This window comes from Orcinus orca, chromosome 9, assembly GCF_937001465.1.
Source record: "Orcinus orca chromosome 9, mOrcOrc1.1, whole genome shotgun sequence".
Taxonomy (NCBI): domain Eukaryota; kingdom Metazoa; phylum Chordata; class Mammalia; order Artiodactyla; family Delphinidae; genus Orcinus; species Orcinus orca.
The window spans coordinates 1001312-1015278 of NC_064567.1; the positions used below are offsets into that span (position 1 = coordinate 1001312).

Genomic DNA, 13967 nt, shown 5'->3' on the forward strand with positions numbered 1-13967 from the left:
TTTTTTCTTCTTTCTTCTTTTATTTTAGGCTTACCACGTGGACAGCTTAAAAAAAAAGTTTTGAAGGTATTTTGCCATAAATGGCAAAGAAGATAAAGGAAGCCCCAGGCACCTTCACTTATAAGCACAGATCAAAATAGTTTAAATAGGTCAGGACAATGTCTGCAGATTCTAAGAGCAATTCCACTGATTGCCTCTGTGGTCACATATGCATTTCAAATCACAGCTTTTGCAATATTTTATATTCTAAGTTCAAGGAGCTGCAGGTGGAGATGGTTGAGTGGAAGAAATATGCAATGTGCTTCAGTTTACTCTCGGTGCCTCTAACCTGATATAAAGTTGACTTACTCTTCCTGATTCTTACAAAAAATCATACTTTTCCTGCTTCTGCAACTTAGTATTAAGTGCTTGTATATGTGTCGCCTGCACCCTGGGGTACACAGACACCCCGTGCTCCCTGTGTGACCAGGCTGCTTGGGACGGCTGCTTCCTCCACCTTCCCCCTCACCCCTCCCCTGCTCCAAACTTTCCGGGGGGTGGGAGCTGCCACTGTACAGAAGGAGGCGGCCTGACTGTAAATGTCAAAGTCATAAATATTTAAACATTATTTTCTTTCAATTTCAAGTCAAGACTGACAAGATGCCTCTAATTAGTGGAGGGCTCTCGGCAGGGCTCAGCGCCAGGACAAGACTGCAGGAAAGCACCTGTAGTTACAGCCCCTCGGCCTGGGGGAGCAGGGACCCAGGTCACTCCTGGGCAGGACAGAGGGTCAGACTCACTTTTAAGCAAAGGCACCCGTTGCTTTCTCTTAAATCTCCTGGTTAGCAGGGGTCCCTTAAGATTTTTTTTAACTCTACAATAAAGAAAGGCTATACAATAATCATAGTTATTTAAACTCAATCACTGTGCCGAGGACGGAGTTCACGCTCTTTAATTTTTTTAAAAAAGTGTAAATTTTTATTTCTTCCGGGATTCCTCAGTCCTGACTTGCAGCCAAGCGTTTTTCCTCCCCGCGTGACCCTCCCGACAGCACTAGGTAGGACGTTGGAGTCATTGAGGGCGCCCCAAGGAAGAGCGACTTTTCGGGCTCCAACCGAGGTGCCCAGGGGCCAGCGAGAGGCAGGATTCCCAGCCGGGCCCTAAGATCCTGCGGCCGCAGCGTCACAGTGGCCCAAACCGGCGCATCCCTCTCTGTCCCCAACAGGCTTCCTTCCTCTCCTGGTCAGATCCCTCCTCCCCGACCACGCCCGCTGTCCAGGTCCCTCCTTGACCCGGTGCTCGCCCTCCCCAGCCTCACCAGACCCCTCTCCTGGATGCGAGAGGACCACTGCCACCCCTTCCCTGCGGGGCAGCTCCGGCCCAGGCGGCGGGGAGCTGGACGGGACCGTAGAAAGTGGGACTCAGTGGACGTGGAGTCCCGTCCTCTTCCCCGGGAGCACCTGGGACCCAGCGGGGGCTGCGCAGCTGGCCGGAGACAGAGCGGGGCCCAGGGAGGAGGGACCCGGGCAGTCACTCTCCTTGACATTTTTCTTTGACCTCTGAGTAAACTCCAAGCGCTGCGTGAGGGGAGGCCGGGCAGGCCCCTTTCCGCTTCCCCGGCCGAGAGCGCAGCCTACGGGTCACGGTGACCGTCGGTTTCCGGCAAAAAGGGCCGAGCCGGCCGGGCGGCGACACTTAGGGCTGCCCGGCCTCCCTCCCGGGGGAGCGCCCCGCCGGGGTCTCTCCTGCCGCCCCAGACCCGGGCCAGGGTAAAGTGCAGGCGCCGCTGCCGGCCTCCTTAGAGGGCCCCTGCGCGTTCACGGCCTCCCACTTGGAACCGAGCGACAACCGGGCTACGCTTGTGCCTCTTACCCAGCGAGACCCCGCGCCTGGGCCGGACCCTGTTCAGGTCCTCAGTCCTCCGCGCGCTGGCGAACGCCCGTCGGCTGCGCACTAAGGTGGTGGCCACCCACCGAGGCGCTGCGCGTCCCCTCGGAGCCAGGCTGGTCACCGCGCGCGTGTGCGCTTCACGTCGCGGGGCAGAAGGGTTCGGGAAGTCCCCGTACCCGGGCGCGGTCAGCCACGTGGGCGCGCGGGGTCCCCCCGACGCCTGGACTGGCTCCCCTGGGGGGGGGCGGGGCGGGGGCCGCCGGTCGCCTGCGCCGGGGCGGAGTGGGGGATGCAGTGACGGCTGGGGGCGCCGAGCGGGGTCTAGCGGGACGCCCCCTCCGCCGGCCGCGCGCCCTCCTTTGTTGTCCCCGCTCGTCTGCGGAGGCTCAGAGCCGGCCTCTCCCGGGAGCGGAGGAGCGCTAGTGGGGGGAGGGGCGCATCGGCGGGGTGGGAACCCGGGCGGCCGGAGCCTCGCCGGCCTCTCAGGGGAGCGTCCCGGGCCGGAGGGCTTGGAGAGGGGCGCGCTCTTCTTGAACCGGCCGCGGGAGGACGGGCGTGAACCAGCGGCACCGCGCGGGGGCCGAGGAGCCGGGCACGTGGGTGTCGGGCCCCCTCCCGGTCCGCCCGCGTCTCCGGCACCGCGGCCGGGTCCCTCCGGTTTATTTCTGCGGTTCGGCCTGTCGCCGCGCGGGGCGGGGACACGGTGCCGGGGGGAAGCGGGGCCTGCGGGGCTGGCAGCCGGCAGCCCTCCGGGTGACTTCTTTCTGGGCCGGGGAGGGAGGGGCGAGGGGAGGGGTGAGAGAGGATGGGGAGGGGTCTTCCGCCCGCCTCTCCCTCCAGGCCGAGGGCCGCGCGCACCGGCCGCACTGGCCGGGGGGCCCCCGCGCCCCGCTCGCCCCACCGCCCGGGCGTCCCGGCTCCCTCCCCCGACCCCCCCGTCCGCGTCTCCCCCTAGCGTCCCCGCGCCTCCGTCCCTCCCGCCGCTGGCGGACCTGCTGTCCTCCTCGGAGCCTCGCATCCAGGCAAGAAAATCCGGCGTCTTTTCTCATTTCACCCGCGTTTGCATTAACCCAGCCCCGGCACCAGCTAATCCGCGGCACCGAAGGCAAAAGGAGGCTAATTAATGACCAGCTTTTCCAGTCAGGACCGGCGATAATTGCTTTGGTGGCCTTTATGATTACAAGATAAAAATGGCCCGGCCTGACATAAGAGGCCCTGTGTACACTCGGAGACAGGAGGAAATGAAGAGTTGGGAGGCTGAATACGGAGCAGAAAATTACTAATAGAAGAGAGATAATGAATAGGCCGGCCAGGCATTCATGGGGAAAAATCCATTTTGTTACCACGCGAAATTAGGTGGTGGAAAGGAGTTTGCTAATTGTTCTCATCTTGTAGCAACCAGGACTGGGGCGGGGGCGTGCATTTCTATTCATTCCCCGAGTAATTGCGGAAGGGTGTGCTGGCCGAGTCTCCATCGTCCCCTGGCGTTTTAATTGTTGCTGATATTCCTTATAATGAAGCTAATGAGGGCGCGCACTGTGCAACTTTGTGTGCATGGAGACTCGTGCAACGCGCCGAAAGGATGTTCTTACCCACCCCCACCCCGCCCCCCGAAGCAGGAGAACCCGACGGACCTGGGCTCCCTTACCTTTCACCCGCCGAGAAGTGAACTCCTGGACCATAGTGCGCCCCTGTCTCGCAGCTCCTTTCAAGGAAAAGTGCCGAGGTGCGAAGTGCGGGGTCTGTGCGGGGTGTAGACGCGGCCCAGGTCCGAGGTCTGGACGAGGGGACGAGGGGACGTGCCTTGGAAGGCGAGCGGAGGGGCTTCCGGGATGGCAACTCCCTGCAATATGTGCAAGAATATTAGCCTGACGCTTCACAGGAGCAGGCTCAGTGGTTGGACTTCTGCTGGTACCTTTACGCACAGCAGGAGCTAGGCACCCCCGTCCGGTCCATCCACCCCAGCCCCACCGTTTGTGAGGCATCCGCTCCCCGCGTACCTCTTGAGAAGGGACGAAGGCTTTATTTTACTTAAGGCAGTGAATTAGCTGCCGAATACTTTATACCTTTAAGTTTGAAAAACGGCGGCCGTTAAGGAAACAAAAGTGACGCCTGTAATGACGTTCCTTGTGAAAACATTGCCGTCTGCGGCGCGCTGTGTCGAAATGACTGTAGCTTCCGGTCCGAGGGCTGCTTTCCTGGATGCCCTCCTGTTGTCTCAGTGCCAGCCCAGAGCTTTACGTTTTAGGTTGCGTTTGGAAGGGCTGGTTTTCAGGACTCATGATTCACTGGGTAGTAACCTGCCCCCTCTCCTATTCTGCAGAAAAGCAAACCCAAGCTTCTGCCTCACCAGGCAGAACGAGAGGACTCGACCAAGTTCATCGTGCTCACTCTGGTCTCCGTCGTCGCCATCGTGGCGGTCCTGCTGGCGTCCGGCGTCATCTACTGCCTACGACACAGCTCTCAGTACAGGCTGAAGGAGAAGCTCTCGGGACCTGGGGGCGACCCGGACCCCGATGCCACCAACGCCTACCAGGTAAAAAGAGACTTTTCTAAGTGCTGTTTCAGTTCCATTCACCACTGGAATGGACGGATTGTTTAAGTCGTCTTTGGCCCCTCCCCCATTCCCAGCAGTTGTTCATTTATTCATAGTTTGGGTTCTTGTGTGATGACGATTTGAAACTTCTCATTAGCATTCACGTAAATACCTTGAAACCCTAGTTTTCCTGCTCTAAATTAATCTTATGCTGTTCTGGGATGGTCTCATGTTAGCTGTGAAAGCGGGCTGCTAATTAGAAATGTGGAAAAAGTATAATACATGAATTATGTATTATCTGTTATCTTCCTTAGTTTGGCCACTATTAATAAAAAATGCCGGAGTTGCAAGATAAATTGGTTGTGTAGATGTATGAAGGTGTCTCTTAAATCATCGGCTTCCTCAGGATCTCATGTGAAAAGATCCTCTGGCCTGATCCGTTGCCACCTTCGCTGTTATTTGGATAAAGTGGCATCTAAGGCCGATAGATGGAAGGTAAACCAAGGATGTCTTCAGGAGACAGTGGCGGAGCCAGGCACTGGCGATGCAGAAACGGTCCAGAGTAAACCAAGGATGTCTTCAGGAGAGCAGTGGCGGAGCCAGGCACTGGCGATGCAGAAACGGTCCAGACACACCTGGAAGAAAATTGGAGCCAATGAGACTGAGGGGAGGAGGTTCAGACGAAACGGGACATAAAAAAAATTCACAGAATGTTTGGGAGTTCCGTAGCACGCACTCCAGATTTAATAATGTTCGTAATGAAAACACATCTTCACGCAAGCCCAGAATATATACCAGTCAGGGCATTTGACTTCTTCTAACATAAAATATAACGCAACTCCAAGTATATTTTCCCGTTTGGGAAGGTAATTTACTTAATCATCGTTTCCTGAAGTTCAATAGATACATTTTGTAAAGCGTTTCTCCCATTGGAGTAGAGTCTTTGCTTTCTGAAGTCACATGACTGTGATGTGGAATATGTCGTGTAAATAACGCATCCTGCTTTACAGTCACGGCTGTAAATGTTATCATTCTGTCATCACAGTTGCACTGCTGGGGAGCGGCTCAAGCTCTGTCTAGAACACCGCCCCCCCCACCCCACCCCAGGAGCTTGTCTGAGAGCCGCCCTGACCCTGTCTCACATAAGGTGCTGGGATGAACTGATAAAATCGCTCTGCTTAAGAGAGACCAGAAAGTGCTATTTTCCCTACTTCAAAACTCTCGGTGGTGTTGTTGAATGAAGAAAACCTCTGGTTTTCTGGAGGGGGTCAGAAGCCTGGTCAGTACGATCTTTTCTTATAAAGAAACAGCAACTTCAAATGTGTGGGAGATGGCATTTCAGGGGCTAGCTTTGCTTCAAAGCAAAAGAAAAAGCACATTTGAAGAAGCAGCTTGGGGAAAAATGTCACACAAACTAGTAAGAATGTATCCAGAAATTCTATTGAGCAGAACCAGTGTAGGCGTTTGGGTCTCTTCTGGGCCAAGCCTGTGCGGGACATAAATAAATTATCACACTAGTTCTGTTAGGTGTGTGAGAGATGGCAGATCGTACGGGCGGAGGTTTGTAGAAAGCACGGCATCCTTTGATATGCTTTGAAATTTGAATATAAAATATTGATAGAATGGAAAGGTTGGACTTGCATGCAGAAGTGACTAATTCTGACAAAAGTGCAGGTTGCAAATGCACACTTAGGACTGAGTTTGTGATAATTAACAGAAAAAAAAGCTTCCCAGTGACAGCTCTAATTAATAGTATCTGTAATTAAAATCATGCCCTTCCAGCAGGAAAATTGTTTGAATTTCTTGGAGTGACCTTTATGTGGTTCTCCTGGGGGCATGGTGGTTAAGTTGATATTGATTTTATAATGAGCTCTGGTTTGTTTAATAAGAATCTGTAATCCAGACAATAAATGAAATGTGTGCTTTTCTTCAATCCAGATTAATAATAATAATAAAAAAAAGGTAGGGGGGAGAACACAGAAAAAAACTTTTCCTTTAAAAATAGGATCTAGGAAAATTTGGAAATGAAATTATTGTAAAGATTTTCTGGTGGGCTTAGTTTTGAAATTACTACAGGGCACCCTTGTGGGAACTACTTTGATTAAATGTGGAGGTTTGCCCCCTCAAAGTGGCCTGTTTACCGGTGAGAACATGCTGGCACTAGGCTGTTGTGTTGTTTTGATTTGTTTTTAGCAGAACACACTCGGGGATAAGGATGCCATGATTTTTAGCTCTCCATTTAGCTGAGTCATGGATTAAGGACTTGTAAGAGTGTAGTTACGCGTAGAAGATTGTACATTTGCGAACGAAGCAGGTATTCGTTCATTCATGTATCCATACTTTCTTAGGTTTTTCTGTAACTGCCATGGAGACCCCCTTCAAGTGTAAAAACCTGTCTGAAAAGTTTTTTAAAGTATTTCAAGCACAAAACAGTAATTTTAGGACAGTATCTTGTTGCTTCCACACTTCGTTTTCAAATCATTGAACTTCTGCACTTTGCTGATTCTACAATACAGGTGAGGTTATGGATAACCTCAGTGTAATTCTCATCATGGAGTTACAAGGAAAATTGAACAATTTAATATTGTGCTTTATTTCATGGGGACATGATGGAAATATTCAATTCATTTTATAAAGTTTCTGAAGGAGAAAAAGAGTATTGTGTAAGTATAGAAGTAAGTGAATGCCCTAGGAAAGGTGGAATGGTAGGTGGCAGTGTCATAGGTTTTACCGATACTGGCATATGAGGTCACCCTTTAAACGAAAGACCTGAGTGTTCCCATGCAGGAAGGATGCAGGGCACAGGCCTTGGGAGAGAGGGGAGGGGAGGGGAGGGGCTGCTGGTCTGGAGGAGGGACTGGGTGTGTGATTCCTTCTTCCCAGAGAGCCAGAGAGGCCACGTGTCCTAATTAAACTGCACAGCAGTAGTGTCGTTGCCAGATTCTTCTAGTGGGAAGGCCCTCGTGTGGTTGGCCCTTCAGGAAGCTCTGGTCTGCGTCTTCCAGTATCCATCCCCTGCGGTCCCCGGTGGTCCGTGCCATGCCCCTGCATGCGCGTAATCCATGGTTTGGGGTTTGAGGTTCCAGCGGACTCGTGGAGGGTTCCTGAAAAATCAGTGGGCTTTTCATAAATTGTTTCCAAACAGTGAGTAGTTTGCATTATTAGCTTCGAATGCAAACACGTTTAAACATTTTTTTTTCTCTTCTCCCTTAAAATAGAGCTATCTCATAGACAGAGTCAGCATGTTAAAGGTTCTTAGTTAGTTTACACGCGTAAGTGTGTGATATTTTTGTTTGCTTTACCTATTGGAAAATCACATCTTTCTTAATAAACTCTTATTTTAACACTTAACAAGGTATCAATTTCACCAGGTAATCTATCAAAGTTTAATTTGCTCAAACTTGAAAGATTTGGGTATGCTAACTTGTAGAAGAACTGAAATCCATCTTTAAAGGTCATGTTTTAATGGAATTCCGCTGCCAAACTTTTCCCCTTTGTTTTAGTAAATGTTATTTTTGTCCTCTACATAGAGCAACATAATGTATTTGGATTAAGTCTGTATTTCCTGATCTGAAAAGCCAATTTCTTTACTTTTATTCCTGTTTTCCCCCAATTGGCATGTCACGTGACACGTATGTTGTCCGCACACGTGAGTGTGTATTTACACACACGCGCTCCCCAAGGGCATCCGGCGGGCTTGTGAGGCGAGGCTACCAGCACATTCTGTGTTCTGTCACGTCGCTGTCCTACTTCTGTGCACGGGGATTGGGTAACACTGCGCAGAAACAAGCTGTTGGATGATTAGACGGCGTCCCCGCCTTTCTCTCCCCGAGTCTCTTTGAATGTTGAGTCCGTGTCTCTGAGGCTTTGATCCTCCCAGAGCAGCAGCCACTCCCCTTCCCCACGCGAGGGCACAGCCTCCCGCGGAATTGCCGGCGAGGCCTCTTTTGATGGTTTGTCTCCCAATGCCCGCAGGCTCCCTGGGTACCTGGGGGCCTTTGGAAGCGGACCCAGAGGAGAGGAGAGGAAGCGGTCGGGAGGCGCCCTGCAGAGAGCCGCCCGGGGCCCAGCCCACTAGCTCCAGACTCTTCGGGAGACGACGGCCACGGTCCCCTCACCCCGACTCGGGCTGACGCACCTGGGAGCCCAGAGGCCCCCGTCCTCGCGCCTGAGAGCAAGGAGAGCCGGGCTGTCAAAGAGAGGGCAGGTCCCACGTCGGCTGTTCTCCTTGCCTTTGATTCAGGGGCCCTTCTAGGTGAATCTCCCCTGCTGGGTGTAGCACTTGGCACAGAAGCGTTTCCCAGTTGAGGTGGAAAACGGTGAACTCCTGGGGTATACTTGACCCACCACCAGTTTCCACCATAGCCCTTCCCACTTCAGTCAGCCGTGCATCTTACGGTGCCCTGGCCTGGCTTTATGTTTAGATTCTCAGGTCAAAATACTTCTGTGTGCAGATTTCCAATAAGCAAAATGTGTCCTGCTTCAAACATGGAAGGGTGCCCTGAAATGCTATGAAAGAACAGTTCTTTCTGTGATGACCCAGTCGAGCCTGACAACTGGAACCTTTCAGGTTTTGCCTTTGCAGAAGTAGCTGGCGGTACCAACGTCCACAGGCAGAATTCACTCGAAACTTTCCCAATTCTGATCGGTTTTGCAAGGGGGTGTATTGTCAGGTAGAAGCCCGGCTGCTGAAGACGAGGCCCGGGGCCTTCCTGCCTCCGCAGCCCCCAGACAGGCCCGGGCTCCCCTGTACTTTAAGTCACGCCATGCTCATCAAGGCAGCCTTGTGAGAACCCAAGGAAAACTTGCTCACTTTTGGGGTGATGAGAGCAAAGGGACCTGTCCGCCTCGAGCGTTTCCGGGACCTGCTTTTCGTCTGTGTGTTCAGTGTCAGGGGATCAGTACCAGGGCCAACAAGCTGTTCTGCAAACTCAGTCAAACCTTCCAGATCTCTTTCTACTCTGGGTCTGAACGTGTTTCTGGAAGACCTGAATGTGTAGCATGTTTTGCTCATACATCTTAAATTTTCAAACATGTGGTTTCCAAAAGCAGCAACTCCATGCTCGTTCTCTGGTTTCTGTGCAACACGTTCCTCAAAAATAGCTCCTGAGATTTGGAAACAGATCTTCTAGGAGAGGCTGAGGTCTGGAAAGATTGCCAAAGAAATATCTAAACATGTAAAGAAAACATGTTGCCATCCTAATATAGCAGCCACTTCCCTGATCAGACATTGATAATTAGATCAGACTTAATTGAAAATAACAGACCCCTCGGTGAGATATGTTGAAAATATAAGACTGGAGCCTCTAATACGAAGATTTCTGAGGCCTGGGTTCTGCGGCTTCTTCTAGATCCTGCATTACTTATTCTGGTCTGTTTTCATTTTCCTGGTGTGTCAGCAGATCTGGATTTTACTCAAATAAGTGTTTCTCAAGGCTGGCCAGGAAGTTACGTCTGGGAAGCGGGGGCAGCAGGGGGGCTTATCCTCCCTCCTCTGTGTCCGGCGACCTTTCCCAGGTCCTCCCGTTTTGTTCTGTCACAGCCAAGGGAAGAAAGTGTGTCCGAGAGGGAGGTCTGGTTCTCACCGGCTGCTAGGTGGGGGGCAGTTTGGGGGGTGACGAGGGGAGGGGCATCCTTTTAATCGACTCCAATACGGGGAAGGTTCTAGTCTGCCTTACCCACTCGCTGTCAGAATCAGAGCACCCCTCCACCTTGCAGAAGCCAGAGGAGCAGCCCAGATGGTGCCCTGGGCCCAGGAAGACCCCCTGAGAGTCCCTGCCCTCCGCCCCCAGCTACAGGCTCCCTCCTAGCGATGCCCACGGAGGTGCTTCGAAAGCCGCCTGTGGCCACTGGTCCACACGGCGTGGCCGCTCCGGGCAAGCAGCGCTCATTGTACGCGTGGAGGAGTGGAATGGGGTAGGCCGTGACCCCTCCCCCGCCCCCGGATCTGACGGCCCCGCCTTCCTCCTCGTGGGGGGAGACTTAGGAAGAGTCGGCAGCGTTCGTCTGCTCCGCTGATGATTTCATTTGCCGTAAACCCACGTGAAGCCCTGGTAAGCAGCACGTCCCAGAGTGACCAGGAGGCAGCTGGCACGGCGTGGGCATCAGTTGGCACGGCGTGGGCATCAAACACTGCAGGGTCACGGGGAGGAGCGCAAAGCCCGCGGCGGGTGGAGAAGGCATAGGGGCCCGCAAAGATGGCCCCCCGGGTGCATGGGGGGCGTGCCGGGCAGGAGGATGAGCTCAGACCCGGTGTCCTCGTGGCTGTGGCTGTGGACCCAGTAAGGGTGGACCTGTGGAGCAGGGCCTGGAGGCAGGAAAGCTGGGCGGGGCTGCAGGGACAGTGCGGGGCGGGTCTTCCTAGTCTCTTTCCCTTTTGCTACACTTTCCATTTTTTAAATTTCTTTCTCTCCCAATATTTAAGTTCGTTCAAGCCCGCGCTCCCCCCCCACCCCGTGACATCGGCTGGAACTTGGGCCGAGCCCTCCTCTGAGCCCAGCTCTCCTCACCACAGGATGGGAAGGAAGGGGCTTTGTACTCTTCACTGGGCTCCTGAGGGTCAGAGAAGGTCGTGGAGGGGCCAGTGCATCTCACGTCTAAGTTCTGTTTAAGGGGCCTCTGTTCGTGGTGACAGTGGTTCTCAGGAGTGCCTGTCAGTGGGTGTGGGATTCGTCTCAGCTGCTTGGCTCTGGGCCCAGCCCTCCCAGCCCAAGTGTGCACTTATGACCTCCTCGCCTTTGCATGGGCTGCTTTCTCTCCATCAGGCCCTGGTCCAGAGATGCAGGCGCGTTTTCTAAACGAAAACTTGGCACATACAGTCTGCAACGAAAGCAGTGTACCTCTAGGGAAAACCGGAGAGAAACCTGGAGATCTGGACTGTTCCAGGAAATCCAGTCATCGTGGGGAAGGCCAGGTGTGGAGACAGCATTCCAGGGACTCTGTGGAGCACTTCTACCCTCTGTCCAGGACCAGAGATTAGTCAAGTCATCAGTCCACTGTCTGGAGGGGAAGGTGGACCTGGGGTGCGAATTCGGGTCTAGGCCACCCTCAGTCAGAAGGAGCCCCCGCTCCCCACCCCCCAGGCCTGCCCTAGTACGAGTGTCGCCCCTGCCCGGTTGAGGGGCGCAGCTTGGGCATCCCTTGGTGGGGGAGGTAGCCTGTGTGCAGCCAGGTGTCCCTGGAGACCCGCTGCCGTCGCAGAGGTTGCTGAGCCATCCTGAAAGGTGGGCGTTGGGAGGAGAAGCCTGAAACAGTAAAGGGAAGTGTGAAAAATGGATTAAACGGGCATTTAGACCAAAATGGTAGGAGGGTGGGGAAGCAATTCTAGAAGGCAGGTAATCAGAGACCGAGGGTCACTGTAAGTGGGCAAGACGGTTCTCCGCGAAGTTTAACAGGCCCGGAACACCCGTCTCCCCTTCTGAGGGCTTGTCTCCGAACTTCTTTAGCTTCTGCTCACCCGTTTCCCCCGGGACGGCGTTTGTCCCCAGGAAGAGGTGAGGGCAGCTCCCCAGAGGCCTCTTCAACCAGAGCCCAGCTCTCTGCAGGCGGCGTCTGCAGACCACGGCCCGGGGCAGGCCGCTGACAGCAGAAGCCCACAGACCTGCCCAGTGCCTGCTCCTGGAGGCTGGCCCAAGGGCACTCCACTCTCACGCACCCCCGATGGGCACCATCCACTCTCAGGCGGACTTGATGGGTACCAGGGGATGTCTCTGTGCCGCGTAGCGTCACCTGCAGTGAAATGCACTAGCCTGTCAAAACTGGCCAAGCCCAGCTCCTAGCACAGCACGGACCTGGCGTAAGAGAGGCTAAGAGATTACAGAAGGCGGTCAGAGGGGGAACGACGGCTCGGACCTTCAGGGGCAACAGGAGTCGCGGATGTCGAGGAAGGCAGGCTGGCTTCAGAAAGAGCAGGTGCACAGCCCGGCCCAGGAGCCTCGGGCGGCGACAGCAGTTTCCGGGCGTCAGAGGAGGAACGTTTAGGGACCTGGCGGGGAGGACAACTCCAGCATGAGCCCCCGATGCAGGCCGTCTCTCCCACCCAGGGATAGACTGGACGTCAGCGTCACTTTCTCCCGAGGCCCCTTTGGTTTGGAGTCTCTGTGCCTCAGCCCCGTGACTGCCCCTCCCTTCTCCCCACCCCTGGCCGGCAGCTGCCCCGGCCTGGGTGTGGCCCCAAGAGCCTGCGTCTGTGTCTGCCTCCCTGTTGGCGCGCGGGTCACCCTTGAGGAATGAACACCTCAGAGAGCCTTGGGGAGGCTGCGTGGCTGAACTTCGAACTCTTCCAGAAAGTGTCTTTTGCGGAATTTATTTCTTCCAATGATAGAGTCACAGTTTCTGAAACAATAGGGGCAGAAGAGAACTTTATTTCCCGTTGGAGTTTACAGGCAGGACCGGTTCACACTGGGTTAGGCGTGTGCTTGAGACAAGCAGCTCTGTGATGGGCCCCAGCGAGCCTGGGGTGGTCAGGGAGGGCTTCCCAGAGAAGGTGAGCGAGGGACTCAGACGGAGAGAAATGGAGGCAGGGGTGCCTGGGAGAGGATGGAGCAAAGCCAGAAGGCTGGGCAACAAACAGACGTCTTCTTGGAGCTGAAGCCTGTGTTGAGGAGAGAGAGGCGATGGGGAAGCTTGAGCCCAGATCTGAGAGGGTCACGGACGAATGGAATAGAGGGAATTTCAGGAACCAGGCAGGGTTTGTCCGTGCCGCACGTGGGTCTGTGCAGCGGTCAGTCACTTTTTCAGGAACATCACAGTAACGGCGTCTGTGACATTAGAGAAGCTACGTAACAGTGTTTCTCTTCTCCACCTGATCAACTGTTCATAAACTTTGTTGCTCAAAATATTTAAAGTCTCCACTGGGGTTTTCTGCTTTGGAAGACTTGCTGATAATTAAAAATGGAATCTTGGTAGGTTATTTCTTTATTAGCAAGGGCAAGATTTTCATAAAGGTGATTTCCAATTAGGGAGGCGACAGTTGTGAAAAAGTATTCTCTTAAGATTTTTGGATGTAAAAGATACTGCAACCAGCAAAATGAGGTGTCTGGGTACGTTTGTATGTGTCTGTGCTTGTGATTATTTGGAAAGTAGGAAAAGGAAGATTCACACATGATTATATCAGGAAGGAAGTCCAGATGCTTTAACACGCACAGCTCTCTAGGGTGTTTGAGGGTTAGGGACGCGAAGCACAGGTTTCAACTTGGATCGACTTTGCGATGTTTAATCGCAAATCAGCGAGAAGAGTTTGTGTGACAGGTGTGGGATTATTAGCGCGCACAGGGTGTTAGTGTCAATATGTAACTAGATGCAAATCATCCAATTAAAGTTTAAAATTTTGGATTGGCTCTATAGGTAAGGATTTTATCATTTTTTTCTAAAGACAGTGAAGCAGAAGAATAACCAACAAAGGAATATTTTTTAAATTACATCTTTCATAAGCCAGCGCAACACACACTTTAACTAGAACCCAAGAGGGTCTTGAGTGGGAGGAAATCAAATGCAGATTTGTTTGTAAAACAGTCATCAGTTGGCAGGGAGGTTACAGCTGGTTCACCTGCTTCAGGACTAT

The 13967-nt window shown here is 53.3% G+C and overlaps 1 protein-coding gene across 12 annotated transcripts in view; it reads left to right on the forward strand.

The window, feature by feature from the left end:
- Positions 1 to 13967, forward strand: part of PTPRN2 (protein tyrosine phosphatase receptor type N2) — a 692817-nt gene that overhangs the window by 577159 nt on the left and 101691 nt on the right. For all 12 annotated transcript variants that reach the window (XR_007479336.1, XR_007479337.1, XM_049715043.1 and 9 more), the window contains one exon: positions 4193 to 4405. Coding sequence is in view for 10 of the 12 variants with exons in the window: in XM_049715043.1 (XP_049571000.1) it covers positions 4193 to 4405 (213 nt within the window). In the remaining 2 variants the exon portion in view is untranslated. The remainder of the gene's footprint in view (positions 1 to 4192; positions 4406 to 13967) is intronic.